This window comes from Psammomys obesus, unplaced genomic scaffold, assembly GCF_907164565.1.
Source record: "Psammomys obesus unplaced genomic scaffold, mPsaObe1.curated_primary_1811, whole genome shotgun sequence".
NCBI classification, from domain to species: domain Eukaryota; kingdom Metazoa; phylum Chordata; class Mammalia; order Rodentia; family Muridae; genus Psammomys; species Psammomys obesus.
Genome location: NW_026596057.1, coordinates 256,044 through 275,225, shown reverse-complemented (window position 1 = coordinate 275,225; position 19,182 = coordinate 256,044). Strand labels below are relative to the sequence as shown.

Here is a 19,182-nt window from a genome sequence, read left to right as displayed (position 1 = left end):
AGTTTATAAGCTGGGGGTTGGAGAAGGGATACAGTGGAGATTTGAGAAATGAAGATCAGAAGATTCTTGATTCGGAGGGAAGAAAGCAAACTCATTAGCAAGGACTGGCAGTACTGAATGTCCCACTGAAATCAATGGTCATAAACTTGAAGTCAACCAACTTGACTGGATTGGTTGGTATTTTCTAGCCAGTTTCAAATGTCTGACAGAAAAGTTAGATTTAACTAGGGTGGGATTTGGGGACTGGTAGGAGATATGAAGAATGAAAGGAAGCTAAGAATCAAGGGGTATTTGCAAGAGTGGTGACAGTAAGGAACCATGGGATCTAGGTGAGAAAAAAGTATGACCAGTAAGGATGAGATAGGTTTAGTAAAGGTGTCAGGGTCAAAGGATTGCATCTGTGAGGGAGAAGAACAGCTGGAGTGTGGTCACTGAAGGATTAAATAATGGTCAGAGAGTGGGGCGTTTGGGGAGGAGGTTTCAAAGTAAGTGCTTTTAAGTGACAACAAGATCTGACTACAGTCATGTGGATGTGGGAGCTGAGGTAGCGTAAAAGGGACACCTGCATCAAGAAAGGCTAGATGAACTGGCTTTGCAGCCGGAGGTTTTGCAGCCGGAGGCTGTGCTGAGAGATGAAAGACGCGGTGCTGCAAAGTCACTGGTGAAGATGGTGCAGGTGACCGCAACAAAGAAAGTTTGAGGAATTAAGTCTGCTATTGCACCTCGAAGATGTGGAGGGGCTGCAGAAAGGAGAATGAGGATGCAACCCAGCAACGTGCAAGCTCTGAGGCTGGTAAATAAATTCAAGCTCTAACCTGAAAAATATCCAAAATCCTCATTCCAAAAGGGTGAGGGCACGGTTCAGAGAAGAGACACAGCACAGCACTGGACTTATCATATGGCACGTTCTCTGTGAGCAGTTCTTAAATTTTAATCTTAAGTTTCCTATGTTTACGATATCGTAAAAGGAAAAATACTCAGAATTGGTTTTAAAAAAAAATCTGGAACAGATTAAAAAGGAAATGATCTTTTAACAATTGTATTTTCCAAATTCAGAAAAGATTTATCTTTACAAATTAGTTTCTAGGACAAGATAAACAGAGTCAAACAGCATCTTATTGTTTCTGGCCTGATATAAACGGACACCTCACTGCTATAAAACAAAGCCAGGCACTGCATTGCATAAGAGCCCAATCTCAAGAACAAAATCAAGTTGACTCTGCCTGGGTGATGTTTAGAAAACAACTTCTATGAAAATGAACTGACCAAAGTTATAGTTCAGGCAGAGAAACCCAAGTGGCTATGGATAAGAAATAGCAAGATTTCACAAATACAGTCTTTCACAAATAACCTTCTAACAATACATTTGGAATAAACTGTCCTTCATCGAGTCATAGTAGGACTATCTCATGAGTATCTTTAGAGGAAAGCATGTGGAGGCAAGACAATGTGGACCAGTAGGTTCGCTCCCGCCCACCGTCTGCTGTTCTCTGTGCTGAGTGACAGCCCAGCAGTTTGATTTTCCATAGAAACTTTTCTTTCTACCCACAAAGGCGTCTAGTTCAGTGGTTTCACTGTGCCCTCACTTGCAGCTACCTCCTTTAACTCCAGCTCCAGGGGGTCCAATACCCTCTTCTGGCCTCTGCAGGCACCTGTACATAGCTCTTTTAATGCATATCATTTTTAAAAAATAATAAAAACAAATCTTAAGAAATATAGTAGCTTAAAAATAAAAATAATAAAATTAAAATTAATATTTTATAAAAACAGTGGGGAAACATTTCCAAAATAATAGTATAAATTTGAGTGACTATCTTGAATGTCCTTTCATTGACCCAGAGAATATCGGTTAAGTAAAGGACTCTTGTGTTGACAAACCAAAATTTCAACTTACCATTTATGTTTATTGCTGGTAATACAATTGACATTTTTGGCCTTGTGGTCTTGTTATGAGTAGTAGCTGGTAATAGCAGATGATCCTAAAATGAGAAAAAGGACAGTCTTATACATCACGACTGGCTTAGTCCAGGGACATTCCACACTTAACAATTTTCAGGAAGCTAACATTTCACTCAGGTCATGAAATATTAGTTTTTTTTTAATATGAACTTGACTTAGAAATAACTACAAATGATCTTAATGCAATACACATTTACTGGGGTTATCATTGCTAGACACACCACAATTTTTTAATACTTCTGGATTTTTATAACAATGTATGATTAGGAAACCATAAAGAGTACTGGCCAAGTTATTAAGACAACAGGTCTTAATTCTAGTCATGCCACTAAGTAACTGTAGGGCCTGAACAAGACTGTACCCTTTGTCCAGATCTCAGTTTCCAGCCCCACAGAATGATGGGGGCTGAGGTTGATAATGTTACAAGATGCCAAAGTAGCATCCAACTAAACAGTCATTTTCAAACTATATAGAAAAGAAACCTTTTTTTCTTCCAAAATTCTCCCAAATTATCAATATGTAAAAGGCTAAAGCAGGTCCAGGGCCTAGGGCCTGACTGCCGTGTGTATTCCTTTGAGGTAAAATGCCAGACTGTTAGATATTTAGCTGTAACAAAGCACACTAAGATGTGTGTGGGCTGTGGAAGTAGTTCAAATTGCTGTACAAAATAAGGACCCAAGTTTGATACCACAATACACATAAGCCAGGTATGGAGATGCTGTAATCCCAGCACCAGGGAAACGGAAATAGAAGGTGTCCTGGACTCACTGGCTCACCAGCTTAGCCTAACTGGAGCGCTCCAAGTCAAGGAGAGACCTTGCCTCAGGAAGACGTCCTGAGACCAGCCTCTGACCTGTGCACACGTGCCCATGCCACACAACTACTCAATGTAAGAATAAGCCACAGGAGGGTTGGCTGTGGAAGAGTGGGGATGTTGAGCAGTTTGGAAAATGTAGGTACATCTGTAGACATCCTAAAGCTGGTCATAAAGGACTTGTGACTTTGATAGTAACTACTATTGCTAACAACTCCTTCCTAGCAAACACATAAAATTACCACAGGGATAAAGGCTCTGACAGTATTTCTACGAAGGAAGCACATTAGACTGAGCTAAGACAGAATCTAAGTTGAACCTTTCTGTCATGGCTTTTGGTTGTTGTCCCTACAGTCACTGTTCTATCATTTACTCAACAAACTTGCTAAAATGCCGCTGTGATATGGCTGATAAATGAAGTTATCAGCAAAGGAAAGAAAAAATCCTAGACCATGAGTGACAAGTTAAAATAGGTGAACATGAGCAGAACTGTGTGGAGGCCTTTCCACTAACTACTGTGGGAGTCAAAGCCACAGTTCCATGAGAACACACTTTTCAAGCGTGGAGGGAAGAGCGAGGGGCTGACAGAATCCCAGCACTGGGAAAAGGAGGCTTGTTTTTCTTTCCCCGTTTTGTTTTTTTAACTGCATTGTTAGACGCAAAGATCACACATTTCTGAGAGGAAGATAATAAATTATAACCTAGAAGAAACACAATTTGCTCATCTTCCTGTTATGGAAATTATAAATAACTTAATCTCTATAATTAAAATACTGTTTCACAGGCTCTAAATTGAATAACAAAACAACCCTTAAAGTGCAAGCCCCAAATTAAGGTTACTGTAAAAATAAACACGCAGATCACGTTGGTGAAATCGGTTTAAAATCAGGCTCAGACTTAATCGTGAGTTTCCTGCAAAGATCTGGATGTTTTTAAACATGGTTTTTTAAAAAATGTTACGTCTCCTACATTTTATAGCAGGAAATTAAAAGTTGTGCTATTGTTTATAAAAAAGAATCACATATCATATTTACACACATATTAAAGTTAACCAGCCTTTTTTCTCATCATTTAAGGCACACAAACTGTGGGACAGCCATTCTTTGTTTAAGGGTCTCACTATGCAAATAAGTTGGCCTAGAACTTGGTATGCCATGTAGCTGGCTCTAACTCCTCCTGCCTCTGCCTCCTGAGAGCTGGGCTTACAAGTGTGTGCCTGGACTTACTTTTTTTTTCCCCACTGCTAGGGGTAGAATCTAGGGCATCTCACATGGTACAGCCTATAACTTAAAGTGCTAATTTTACTAATCAAAACTTCAGGGAGACAAAGCTAGTATATGACTAATTGAAACAGTATTTTATATAAAATATATTACACATATGTAATTAGGATAGCACAGTTGCTTTGTTAAACAGTTTTCTTTACTTTCTTTGGAAAAAAAAAGGTCCATAAACCAACAATGAACTTCGAATAAGTTCCCTGTGTTTATCTCACTCTGATTTAGTTCATTAATCCTATTAGTTATAACAGTAGAAACTAGAAACTTGTCAGTCAACAAGTAATTATGAACTACCACTCACTACAGAAAACATTTACTGAGCACACCCATCTGCCATATATTAAGCACTGTACTATGGAGGATGTTTTAAAGAACAGAAATCCAGATTTTTATTTTCTTGGGGAAAACAATGTGTACTGAGAGAGAAATGTTGATTTTCCCCCCTAATATATGGTCTCCTGCTGCTATAATTTTGAAACAGAAATAGAACTCATGACAATTAATTGGGCAGACGGCATACGCCTCAGACTCCTCGGCAGCCAGGTGAGGCGGTGCAGTCTGAATGAAAGAACTTCTTTGAGATGGCAGTGATGGAAGGCTCACGTTCTCCCTCCTGCCAGCTAGAAAGCAGACATGGCAGCTACAACTGGAGTAGCCATACTGGGCTATGAAATGGAGGCTGCAACCAGAGGATTACGAAGCACTAAAACAGGAGATAAGGAGCCTGGTAACCAGGGAGTCATAACAAGATCTTTAAAAGTTATATTATATGAGATGGAGATAAAGGTTTGATTTTCCTAGGTCCCTACTACATTGGATTTTCTGTCAAAGTCTAAAGCTTCGTCTAATAACTTGTTACAGTATCTGTTTGTGAATCAATACTGAAGATATCTGATCACCACAAATTCAATAAAGGTTAACAATCAGGGACAGCCTAGGGAGATGGCTCAGAGGTTAAGAACACTGGCTGTTCTTTCAAAGGTCCTGAGTTCAATTCTCAGCAACTACCTGGGCTCATAAACATCTGTAGTGAGGTCTGGTGCCCTCATTTGGTATACAGGCATACATGCAGGCAGAATGCTGTGTAAATAATAAATAAATAAACCTTTAAAAACAACAAACAATCAGGGACAGCTTCATTAACTTTCTTTTAGGACAGGTATCCCTGAGTGTCCCTGGCTACCCTGGAACTTGCTATGTAGACCAGAATGGCTTTGAACTAAGAGACTCACCTGCCTCTGTCTCTCGAGTGTCAAGATTAAAGGCGTGCACCACTATGTCTTTTGTTAATTTTTAACAGCACAGAAAAGCCACAGTTATTGGACCCTCCTCTAGTTTCATCTAAATCCATTTTAATAAACTAATGGAGAAAATTCAGTCCTGGAAAAGTAGAGGTATGGTTTGATGAATTTGAACAAAATTGTCTCCTTCATATTATGTCAGTTAAAATAATCAACTACAACAAAAGTTAAGCTATTTAGAAGTAAAAAGGATATTGCTCTAGAAATAAACATATCTCAACATTGCAATTCAAAACTTTGTCATTTATTTTAAGACATTTTCAAACAGGCTTTGAAATCCTGTACAGGGCCAATGAGGTACAGGCCACCTTCGGGGATAGAACTGTGTGGATAAAAACCTTAGCTGATACCTTGTTGTTCATACTCCGGCAGGTTATCAGAGAAGCCTCAAAGCGCTGCACTGTGAGAACGAAGCATCAGTGTTCCAACGTTGGCCAGTAGACGAGATCTAAGATGCCGCTCTACACAGCCCTCCAACTCCCTCTCCCGTGTAACATGTTAGAGGTAAGTGTGAGAATACAGCACAACGCTAAATGGCATTTCATGTTTTTAAGGAAGCGAAAGCATCAGAGACAGAATGAGCAAAAACATAAGGCATGTTCTTAGCTGGAATTCACGACAGTAACTCAAAATAAAATTAAGGCCCAACTGAAAGTTAATGAATGTTGGTTCTACATATCCACAGAATACAAACTGACTTACTAAACCAATTGCTAATTTTTTCTAATTGCTGATTTGTTAGTGTGACTGCATATTTGATATTACATAAACTGATAAGCTAAGTGAAAATAGCTTGCTAAAAGTAACTAGGGTAACCTTACTTTTCTCATTGTAAAACTAAAAAAGACACAAAAACAGCAAGTTTGTACTATACTGTTTAATGATCTGTAAGTTCTTATAATTGAAAGTAATTATAAACGATAACTGGAAATTATGGCAAATGGATTGTGAGTACGGTTTATGGAAGAAAGAAAATGGAACTCTGAACACTAGATTTAGACTTAAAACCAAAGTGCTGATTTTTACATCAAAAGCTGATGAGTGAAATGCTTATTTATAACTGAATGAAGTATACAGTTAAAACAAAAATCTCTACTCTAGCCAGTTCAAGTCGCACTAGATGGAACAGCTTCTCTTATTATGAGAAGACTCTGGCTCAGTGTAGGCATCTATCTTTGACAGGAAGGAATGCCAACCACAGCCAGTCCCTAAGAGTGAGGAGCTGCAGTTTGTAAAGGCTGCGAGGATGGCAGCAACAGCTCTCACTGCATCGGGATGGCCCACTGTGAGTCAGAAAAATTCATTTATCAGGCCAACTCTAACAACAACGGACTCTTGATTTGGCCTATAGCCACTGAATTCCTGAGATGGCTTGTTTTTCAAATATAGAAACCATTAAGACCAGATTAAAAACTAAAGTAACATCCATCCTTATTCTGCAAACAGCTTTGAGTTTTCTCTGACTCCCTACCACAGGAAGCACTAATTTTCTGCTGTCACTGCACACCTCTTCCTCTTATCACCTATCTTTCAAACTGCCAAACTTCAAAAACAGAAGGCCCAGGGCAGCAGGCACAAGTGGGCCTGTCAAGGTTACTGCTTAACCCCACAACACTTGGAACTGATACAGTTTTCCTGTAATTACACAAACTGTTGATTAGAAACCAAGTGTCTACTCACTAAACAAATTAGGAAATTTAAAATCATCAGAACATACAGACACACAGTAAAATAGCATGCAAGCAGAAATTGCTAGAAAAAAAATTAGAGGTAGTAAAATTAAGTGGAATGTCATCATTGAAAGTCTATTAAACTGCCCATGATGTAGCACTTCTTACCACGTTAAAAACATAAGCAAAGCGCATTACTCATCCCCAAACGAGAAACAGTTAGTAGAAACAGCTAAAATGAATGTGGTATTTGTACCACTAATGTATGCAATAAAACTGCAGACCAAATAAAAGGAAATATAAAGCATGCTTCTGCACCACTAATACGTGTCAGGAAAAGAAAGAATAAATCATAATCATCAGTGTACAACAGATGGCCCAAGAAGGAGCCAACATTTTTAGTCTGACAAGAGGAAATATTTGACATGTAATGGAATCCTGATAATTCTGGCAAAGTCAACAGAAAAAATGGGTTTGAAATTCGAATAAGGTCAAACAAGTTTGCCTTGAGATATGGCTCTTATACCAGTCTCTATAGGAAGCTCCCCACATGCCTTGTGGCTGTGTAGTCTGCTTTAATGTCCGCACAATCTCTGATAGCTATCACTGTTAAATCAATTAACATATTGTACTTCATGTTTCTATTTATTTACTGTTAAGAAAAAGATTCATTTATATATATATATATATATATATATATATATATATATATAATAATGTAAGTGGTCAGCTTTATTAAACAGTGAGACTATTTTGGCAAAGCACTGTAGAAGGAACAGCTGACTTTCCCAATTTCATTGCATAGTGTTTTCTCACATCTAGACATGATTTAATAAGAAATGACTAATAAATTGCTCTGGTCAACTTGTGGCTGTCCAATTATCGTGGGCATTACTCACTCCCATCCTTAGAAAAGCTTTTTAAACCTTCACAGTCTTGTTTACAATTAAATGCCTATTTCCTAATGCATTCCCAACTCCACCAAAACAAACATTGCTGATCAATATTTAACTGACTGATTCGATTCACTGGGAAGGAAAGGAATTTAGAGCTGATCTACAAAGATGATGACTAGGTGAAAAGATGTTTGAATTTTTTTTTATCCAGGGCCCTAGAATATAGGCAAATTAAAAAAAAAAAAACTTGCTACAATTTAATTATTTATTTATTTTGAGACAAGGACTCACTATATAGCCTTGGCTGGCCTGAATCTCATTATGTAGACCAGGCTGTCCTAAAACTCATAGAGATTTACCTGCCTCTGCCTCCAGTGTTGGGATTGAAGCATATGCACCACCAATGCCCAGCTACAGCTTTTTAAATAAGTGGACTATCTTTTTCCTTTATAAAGGAAATCTTAAGTCAACAGGACATGAAGTAGATACATTTCAGTAGGTTTAAGTTATTATATCTCAGTTTTCAAAATTTTCTCAAATTATGGCAAATTTATTTCAAAATTATCTAAAAATATGGCAAACTAAAACATACATACATAAGATAAGCTAAAGGAGAAAGTTTCAGGTGTCCAATTAGAAAATATGTTTGTGAGAAATAGTAACATGAAGAACAACCCATAACAATCAGACTAATTAGAAATCATTTGCCTTCCTCATCAGAGCCCAGATGTTACACAAATGTCTCTGAAGAACAGACACTGATATTTTAACATACTGTCCCATGCAGGGAAGCTTTTAAGGCGATGTGAGAAGTGTCTAGGGCTCTTCTGTGAGCCTTCCACAGGGCTGCTATGAACCATGCATTAATGAATGCTGAAGCACCAGAAGAAATGTGTTCTGAGTCCTCCGGTGCAGCGCTAGGTCTCACACAGTGTCGCTTACCAACAAACACTGAACAGATGAGAGCCTCTTGGAAAAGTATTATACAAAGATAGTACTATTCTAGGGGTTTTTAGTGGGGTGGGAAGAGTTAACTGTGCTTGAAGTTTTACATCATCACTCTTAAAACAAGTTAAATCTTTCAGTGGGAACAGAATCATTAGCTCACTCTTTAGACTTATCAAATGCTTGTGAGCTCTGGATTCATGGAAAAACTTAACCCACCAACAAAGAACTAAAAATATATGTACAAATGACATGGAATAATAAGCAATGCATATATAACAACGTAAAAAGAAATTCATAGCACAGGGACCCCCCCCCCCAAGAAAAACCAAACTAGCATTCCAGGCATAGGGAATTGAGAAGTTAAATAAATATAAAAATATGTGACATTGGGAAAGAAAATAATTTGAGTTTCTCAGAATTTACAAACAGTCACACACACACACACACACACACACACACACACACACAGGCACGGTACATGGCACAGAGCTCCTAAAGCTCCAAGTTTTCAGCCTTAGAAGGCAAGGACAAGATCTGAATAGCAAGCTGGCTAGGGGAACTAGCTATACTGCTCAGCCCTGGTTGACAGACCCTGAGAGGAATAAGCACTATCCATGTCATTCATAGAGATCAGATGCTGTGAAGATCATTTATATATACTGTTTTCTCATTCTGTTCAGCATCCAAATAGCACATGGTTTGGGGTTCTGTAAAGGACGGTATATCTTTCTGACTGGAAGTACACAAAAGAGGAAGCAGAAATTTTGTATTAAATATAAGTAAAATTTGGTAGACACTTTTCCTTATTATACTGTTGGATATTGATTTTTTTTTTAGTTTATTTATTTTACATCCCAAGGATGCCCCCCTCCCTTCTCTCTTCCAAGTCCCCCTTTCCCCTCCTTCCCCTCTCCATTTCTCCCTAGAAAAGGGGAGGCCCCCATCCTCCTGTATTACCCTTCCAAGCATATCAGGTCACATCAGGACTGAGCATATCCTCATCCCCTGAGGCCAGGAAAGGTAGCGCTGCCAGGGAAAAGGGATCCAAAAGCGGGCAACAGAGTCCATGTTAGAAACAGTAACCCCACCCACCCACCCACTCCACCATATGAAGACCAAGCAGCCTATCGGCCACGTATGTACAGGGGAAATAAGTCCAGACCATGCATGTTCCTTAGTTGATGTCTCAGTCTTTGTAAGCCCCCATGGGACTGGATTAGTTGTCTCTGTTGGTCTTCTTGTGAGGTTCCTATCCCCTCCAGGTCCTTCTATCTTTCCTCTAACACCCACAGGAGCCCCTGAGCTCTGCTCCATGCTTGGCTTGTGGAGGGTAGGCTCCTGGGGGGATATGGGTGTGACTCTAGCTGAGACTCCTAACAGGGAGAGACAGGAAGACTGAAGTGACCACCTCCTAGCCAGGCAGGACCAGTGGAAGGAGGGAAACAACAACCCACCCACAAAACCTTTCATCCAAAAATGACCCTGCCTACAAGAAGTTCAGGGATAAAGGGGGAACAAAGATTGAGGGAAAGTCCAACCAATAACTGACCCAACCTGAGATCACCCCACGGTAGGGAGCCAGCCCCTGACACTATTAATGATGCTCTGCTATGCTTGCAGACAGGAGCCTACAGTGGCACAGGCATACAAATGCCCACCTGGCATTTACATGGATTCTGGAGATCTGAACTCAAGGCCTTATGATGCTTTAACCACTGAGTCGCCTTCCTATCCCAAAACAGGAAAATTTAAGAAAATAACAGCTAAGAATGATTATAAGTAAAGGTAAGATACGATTTCATATCAATGAAAAGACTTAATTTCAATATTACCAACAGAATCCTAATAAGAAGTTGCCTGAACAATCTTAGCATGTTAAAATCAAAATAGGTATAGTCAATAGGTACATATTCTTAAATATTAGTAATTATTCTTTTAGGTTTCAAGTCAAGAGGAGTGGAAAGTCTTGTGAATGAATCTGTAATTCATTCTACTGTGGTTAAAAGATGGAAAAATGGCTAAAAACTTTACATAACTGAAACCTGTTAGTTCTACAGAAAATTTTTACAGAGTGAATATATCTCAGCTAATCTATAAGCAAATATATCAATGTGCTTGCAAAGTAAACAGCATAGAGTACAATAACATTAGGGATCTTTTAAAAAGCATCTCTCTTTATGATACTCAGGGCTGGCTTGATGTAGTCAGGCAGGCTTCAGGCTCTCAATCTTCCTGCCTTGGCTTACTCAGTACTGGGAGTACAGGCCATGCCCGGCCAAAGAGATATTTTTTTTAATAAGCTACAATAATTCATTGTGTTAGTCAAAATATCTGGCTTCATTTCTCTCCAGTACTCTTAATCTTTGTTCTAAAAGTATAAGCAGAAATTACATTCATAAGTAACCATTTTCTTCTTCCTAATATATTACATTTTATACTTTACTCTTTACATTACAGCTTGTACTGTAATGTAAACATACGAGATGACCATTTAAATGTAAAAGATTACATTTCATTTATTTGCTTATTAAAAATATTAACTGCCAGTTCAACACGCTGGCAGGAATGTCTAAGGTGCCTTTTTCTATATGACCTAATAATTATTTGCTAGATGTTAATACTACTTACAGAGAGCAATCTTAGTTTGTTAAGTTTCTCCAGTTCCAGATGGTGCCCCTAAAAGTTCTGGAGGATGCTGTGGAATACACACATCTGATAACTCTGTGCTTGCCCCAAAGTGGAACTTCAGGGTAAACAGCAGAGACAATTTCCCCATTATGTAAGTAGAGAAATGAGATAATAGATGTCAAGTTTACCTTACTATTGAGCTGTTTAAGATTTTGAAATACTTCTCAACTACAGTGATCTATCTTTAATAGCAACTAAGACTATTTTAAAGATTTCTTTATATATTTAACAAACTACCTTTTCATACTTAAAAAAACTATTTAACTTCTCCATACAGAAAACTGAAGGACAAATAAAGCATCATGTACATGACCATAGATAAGCAGCCCCCGGGCTCCTTACTCTTTGATATATTACACTCACTCTTCCCTAACTTAGTTAGAAAAACAGTGGAGAATGATAGAGGCTGTTAATGGGGTGAGAGCATTGTTTTCAATGGCCTTAGAGGACATTAGCACTCGGTGCAGATGTTGGGAATAACTTGCAGCTGTTGCAGAGTGAGCCACTTACTAAAATCATGGGAACAGGGAAGGAGGACTGCTGCGGCACTTTAAAGCATTTTTAGTACAGTGATATGAGAAATGCTCAATTGTAAGACAGAAAACACCATGAAACTTAACTGAGCTTTAATTCTGAATCTCTCAGCATTGTTACATATTTCTTCAGTACAATCCTCCATACGTGGATGTGCTCAGCTGTGCCAGTTGCCATAAATATTACAGAAAATGAGAGAAACAACTGTCTTGGCTTTGAATCACTTTTCCTTTAGTTCAATTTAATTGAAACCATTTTCAGTGCTTCTCGGCTTTGTGACTAAGATCAAATATGACATCAGAACACTTTATACATTTAGTACATGCAAAACACCAGAATGGATAAAAGGTGGATTAAAAACACTTACTTTTCTACAGAAGTGTATAAAAGTAAAACAGAAAAGAGAGCAGTGAGTACCACATGGGAATAATGCAGGAATTCAATGAAACCACAGGGATGTCACTAAGTATTCAAAGGAGCTCCTTGAGAAGAGCCTGGCTTGCTGACAGCACTGTTAGCAAAAGGAGTACATAATCTTTTATCTAGCTAAAAACAAAAACAAAAACAAAAAACAAAACAAAACAAAAAAACAGAGTAATTCAATATTCGAAACAAGAAGTCCAACCTATTCCCTATCCTATTTCTAAAACATATAGAACATCTCTAAACTAATGATATAGAACACTAGTATCATAGGCTCTTGCCCAAAGCCCAGAGTAGATACAGTATTTAGAGGCTTTAGGGACGTTCTCACCATCATTCCTCTAAGGCATTCTTAGTCCTAAAACTAAGCTGGGTTTTGAGAAGACTTGGTCACAAAGTTTAGTTTCTCTCTGAATAGCTTTCATTGAAGTATGTGTTATGACTTAGATAATAAATTAATACAAAAAATTACTAAAGAAAAATTTGCAGAGACTAGCTTATTATACCCATGATAGCCTACTACAGGAAGTTTGAGCTCAATCCCAAGGATCATCTCAGTTATCTCAGAAATCTTCACTCTAGAACTATGATGTTTAAAAACACATTATAGGAGTAACAATCAATGTCTAATGTGACTTAAGGTACACTCCACAAGACAGAACCCAACACAGCTTGGGTAACCAAGAACCAGAGACTAGACAGCCCAGAGATCTAGGGTAAAACCAAACACTACTGGTCTTAAAAAGTAAAATAAAATAAAAAAGCATCAATAAAACGACTTATAATAGTACTCTGCTATATTCATAGATACTTATCTAGTTTTCATCAGAGGTTTTCCCCTCAGCAGATGGAAACAGTAACCCACAGTCAAACATTACACACAGAGTCCTAGGGAACATAGCTCCAAATGGGACAGCTCCATTAAATCTCACCTGTCAGAGCTCAAGGAACCCCATGGAAGAGGAGGCAGAAAGAGTGTGAGAACCAGAGCAGATAAAGATACCAGAACATGACCCACTGAGTCAACTAAGCAAGGCTCATATAAACTCACACGACAGAAGCAACAAGCACAGGGTCTACACGGGTCTGCACTAGGTCATCTACATATATATTATAGCTATTAGAGTAGTATTGCTATGGGACTCACGAGTGTATGAATGAGTGGGTCTTTGATTCACATGCCTGTTCTTGGGGCTCTTTTCTTTCTGTGTTTTGCTTTGTTAAGTTTTGATGTGATGGTTTTGGTTTCATCTTATATTTTGTTAGGTCATGTTTAGTTGTTATCTCTTAGAAGCCTGTTCTTTTCTAATGAGAGCCAGAAACAGAGTGGATCTGGAGGGGAAGGAACTGGGAGGAGTAGAGAGAAGGGAAACTGTAATAAGGATTTATTGTATGAGACAATCTATCTTCAGTAAAAGGAAAAAAATGGAAAAAAATGTGACATCAAATGTGATCTATAAGCTCAATGCAATCACCACTAAAGTTCCAATGAATTCTTCACAGAAGAAAATTCTAATATACATATGAAAGAGCAAAAGACACCAAGTAGCCAAAGCAATCCTGAGCAAAAGGAGTAAGTGGAGGTGTCACTATGCCTGATCCAAGTTCCACTGAAGAGCCACAGTTACCAAACCACCATGGTGCCATGATCTGGAGTTTTGGAGAAGAAGCTGCACCAACACTGGGTAAAGTGAACAAAGACTAATGGATGGAACTAGAGCTTCTGTGGAGACTGTAGACAGGCTGAAAGCCTCAGTCACAGAGCCAAGTATCTTGGGCTGTCTTAGCCCCTACATTGCTACTTACTGCCCACCTCTGTATGTGACGTAATAGCCTTGTGACTACTTGCAAATCCTTTTGTAATATCTGAACAGACCTGTAATAGCTATCCATCTTTGTCAACTTGACTACACCTAGAACTAACTAAAACCCAAAAATCTGAGAGGGACTTTTGCTTAATTTGAAGTGAGAAGACCTACTTCCACTCTGGATCTTTGAGGCGGCAATACATTATCTTTAATCCAGATCTTTTGATCTAATCCAGACCATGTCTTCTACTGGAAGCCTATATAAGGACATGGAAGAAGGAAGCTTTTGCTCTTTGCCTGTTTGTTCCTGCTTTTTTAGTAAGTCCATTCCTTCATTAGTACAGTGGTATTAGAGCCTACTTCTTCAGGGCTCCAGTGTATACTGAATACCAGCTGAGACACCCAGCCTCGTGAACTGAACAACTACAGGATTCTTAGACCTTTAGTTCATAGACAGTCATTGTTGGATTAGCTGGACCACAGCAGTGAGCTATTCTAATAAATCCCCTTCACACACACACACACACACACACACACACACACACACACAGAGTGATTCATTCTATAAGTTCTGTTACTCTAGAGAGTAATACAAGACCTGACTAAATGCAAGACCCTGTCTCTACCAACCCAAAAATTAAGAATGCTCTAAGACATCCAAGGTCAACAGCAGAGCTCCCCTACTTGCTGTAACCTGCCTAACAGATATCCTCAACAATGTATCTGAAAGTGTCTTGGCTTATAACTCCTCTCTATTCCATTTATATTAACTGTTACTACCATGCTACGACATGGAATTTGGGGTAACCTAAACCTGCCCTGGACCCTATATAGCCACTCCTCTGTGGCTCCTGAACAAACTGTTCCCTTGGAGGCAACAGCTGTGGTTTTGTATGGTGACAGTACTAGCAAAGAGACAGAAGCAGGGACCCAGGGGATAAAAGACCCAGAAACAAACTCATATTGTTACAGTTATGTAATTTTTGGCAGAGATGCCACATACAGATGAATGAAGCTAGAGCTCACCTCTCTCATGCTGTACAAAAATCAATTCAAAATGGATCAAAGATCATAACAGAAGACCTGAAACTCTCAAACCGCTAGAGTAAAACACAAGAATATTTCAGGCACAGGTGAAGACTTTCTACCAAGACCTGACAAACGGATAAAAAAAATCTGTATGGCAAGAAAATAAGCAGTTGAAGAGAAAGCTTTAGGAACAACAGAGACATCTTTGCTAGTTATCCAAATGACAGTGGATTAAAATCTGAATGTAGAAGGAACTCAACACTAAATTAAAAAACAACAACTTGAATTAATAATGGGACTAATGAAATGAACAGACCTCAAAAGATGAAGTACAAATAAATAAAAAATGAAATGAAAAAAAATATATAAAAAATTTAACACCTTTAACCACCAGAGAAATGCAAATTAAAACTACACTGAGATTCTACCTGCCTCAGTCAGAAGGCCCACCTCTAAGAAAAGAAGTACCAAGTGCTGCTGTACATGGGTGAGGAGAGACCTGGCATGCGCACTGCAAGTGGGAGCAGAGAGCAGTCCAGTCACTGAGGGCAGCGGTGAGGGTGCCCCCCCGACTAACAGTAGAACTGGAACATGACTGAAGCATTCCACTCCTGAACGTGGCAAAGGACTCCAAGTCAACAATCCCACTGAGACACTTGCACATGCCTGATTACTGCGGCAGGTATGGGACTAGCTGAGGTGCACATCAACAAATTAACAGGGTAAGGTAATGTGACACATATTTGCAACAATGGTGCCTTATGTAGCTATTCAGAAAAAATGAATTATGTAATTAAAGGAAAAGAGAGGCAACTAGACATCATATCAACCTAAATAACAAATTTCAAAAGGACGTATTTTTTCTTATTTTAGGATACTAGATATGATACACAGATCATATCTAGGTATGAAATATATGTACAGGATATACATATATATGAAAGTAGAAGCAAGATTGTCTGGAAGGAAAGGGGTAGTGAGGGTGCGGAGGGAAAGTATGGAAGAGGTGAAAACACACAGCAGAAGAAATGTCCTTGTGAAACCTGTTAACTATAGACAACAAATATATAATTAATAATAACTGTTATTAATACACATACGCCAAACAGTACTTTAAAATCTCTAATGTACACAACAGGAAAGTAAAAATAAATGGATGAAATCAATTTTAATTATCTATGTTAATTCAATATATTTTACTTATTTATTCAAAGTTTAAAAAATCTAGTAGTATTTTCCATTTATAGCACATCTCAGGATTAATTAAATTTAAGATACTGTATCTTTACAAGATAAGTGTCTTTTAGGAAAAAAAAAAAAAAAAAAAAAAAACCCTAACCCTAACCTTTTGAGGCTTTTTTTTTTTTTTTTTTTTTTTTTTTTATAAACAAAAACTACAAGTCCTCTGCTCTCCTCCTCCATTCTACATTATTCTAGGGAGCAGGTGCCACGATGAACTACATTCAGCATGGTTTTGGAGAGAAGCTTGTAGGTGGCCTCAAGTCTATATATTAGTGAATTAGAATCTCCTACTCTGCAGCTCCTGGTCTATCTATCCCCAAGTGCTCCCCCAGCACCATCCTCCCACGTGAAGAACACTGCCGATGTGAAAACTCAGAAGGATTTGGACTGTGGTGCACGGGAGCTCACGGGCTTGTTTACCCAAGACGTTTTAAATATTATTTTGTTTATTTACACGTGTGAGTGTCTGCCGCAAGTGTGTGCAGTCTGAGCTGCTATTCCTGGGTGCTGGGAACAGAACTCGGGGCCTCTGCAAGAGTGCGGAGTACTGAGCCACCTCTCCATCCCTAGTAAGGAACACTTTGTGAACAAAGTAAAGTTACCTTACAGTTTTAGAGGCCATTATTATGCAAAGATTCTTTACATAGTCATTACTGGGGTAAAAATTCCACAGAGTATTTTTTTTTTTTTTAGTTAATGCTTCTCAATTTCACAGAACAAAATTCTATCCCTGGAGGAAATGTTAGATTAGCTCACTGAATTCTACTTGTGTGCCTATTTCTGGGATTCTTCCACTATAATTTTATTTCTTATACTGATGGCTTGAAAGTAGTAAAATGCAGCAAGAACAGCAGCCTAACATGGAGGAAATTCCACTCTTTGGACCTTGCTAAGTGACAAATGAATGGTGGGGTGCTGGAGAGCTTTCAGGAATGACATTTCTTCCACTATAAAATAAGGGTAAAAAGGGTAAAATACCTTTCTAGGTCTCAAAAATATAAAGTGGAAACTATACCAAGAAACTGCAAAATACACTTTATAATCAGTATCACTTGAGGCAAATATATTTGCAACATGGTCATTAATGTAAGAGTTTGTAAAAAGTGAGATGAAACTGTAAAGCTAATATGGCCAAACTGTGAAAGGAATCAAATTCTCCTGATTGTAGATTCAATTCCTATTCATAAACTCAGGCAAGTTTTTCACCAATAAGAAAGAATACCACTTGACACTCTCCACACAAAAGACACTGTATCAGCTTACTAGTGAAGCACTGTAAGTTTAAATGGCAAAATTCAGCTGTTGGCCTTGAAGAGTCATCAAAAAAGAAAGAAAACAATAATAATCACCGAACCTTATGTGGACTAAAGCACAAACAATGAAATCTTTATATGAAGTGTCCCATAAGTAATTCCAGCTCAGAACAGGTAGGTATCTGTGCTTCTTATAAGAACAGTTCTGTAATTCAGACAACAGGGGTGGGCAATTCCTGTAGCTGGATCAGGTCATTTTTCAAAGAGATCAGTACAGTTCTTAAGATGTCTATATGCAAATGCACACTAGCACTTCTGGAAACATTTATGCATCGACAGGAGGGCAAAGCCTTCCTCACACCAAATCACACAGCCAGAACAGCTCATCTGCTCAGCTGAAGGCAATGTGGCTGCTTTTTTGTACGTCTTAGAGGGTGAATGAAAGGCTTTGAGGGAGAGGACGATAAACTGTCAGCAACAAAATGACTGCAGAGAGAGACGATAAGGTAGTCGTGGCGCGCAAAGGTAGCTGCAGAGCGATGTCCCAGTCTTCTAGGTGTATATCCTGTAGCCTCTCTGATCTCCACCTTCTTCTAACAGAAAAACTATCCTCAGACAAACATCCTCACAGCCAGGAACACAAGCTTAAGGATCTTTGGAGAACAGGATGAAAGGGACATCTCCACTGTTATGTGAATCTGGAGTCAGATGACATTACAGCACTAAAACAGTTACAAATACAAATCCTTCTCCTCTACCAAAGCAAGCATGCTGTTACTAAGACATAAAAACAAATGCACCCTTCAATATAAGTAAAAGCTTTGGGTTATAATATAACACAAATTTCTGAACAGTGAGAGTCCTTTTGAAATTTTTGAAAACAAGACGGCAAATCCCATTAAACTTATTACCTACTTACCCACTGAATCTATTTGTATGAATTTTATATGTAACTCTCATAAGACTTCTAGAAAACAACTCTGATGAGAAAAAAAAAAAAGACTTTACAGTCAACTGAGTAAAAAAAAAAAATCTAGAAACAACTCTATGCTCAAAAGTTTAAGAACTTCAAAACCAAGGCTCTTCTATTCTACTTACATGGTTTTGAAAAGCTATTTCATCATTTATTGGTCTTTTGGCTAAAACAAGCATAGGAAGATATTTCATAGCATTCTAAAGCCAGATAAATCACTGTGGAGTTTCCAATTATATTTTAGAAGCATTTGTGCTACAAAAAGGCCAGTGATACGGCTTTCAGGGTAAAAGTGCTTTTTTCAGAAGCCTGAGGGGGAAGGAGAAAACCAAGTTCTAAATGTTGTCCTTTGATAACCACACAA

General features: G+C 38.4%; 1 protein-coding gene across 1 annotated transcript in view; it reads right to left on the bottom strand.

Annotated features, from left to right (window-relative positions):
* The window catches only part of Atf6 (activating transcription factor 6), a 168,200-nt gene that overhangs the window by 42,748 nt on the left and 106,270 nt on the right, over positions 1–19,182 (bottom strand). The window contains exon 17 of the mRNA XM_055624367.1: positions 1,895–1,979. Coding sequence (XP_055480342.1) covers positions 1,895–1,979 — 85 coding nt within the window. The remainder of the gene's footprint in view (positions 1–1,894; positions 1,980–19,182) is intronic.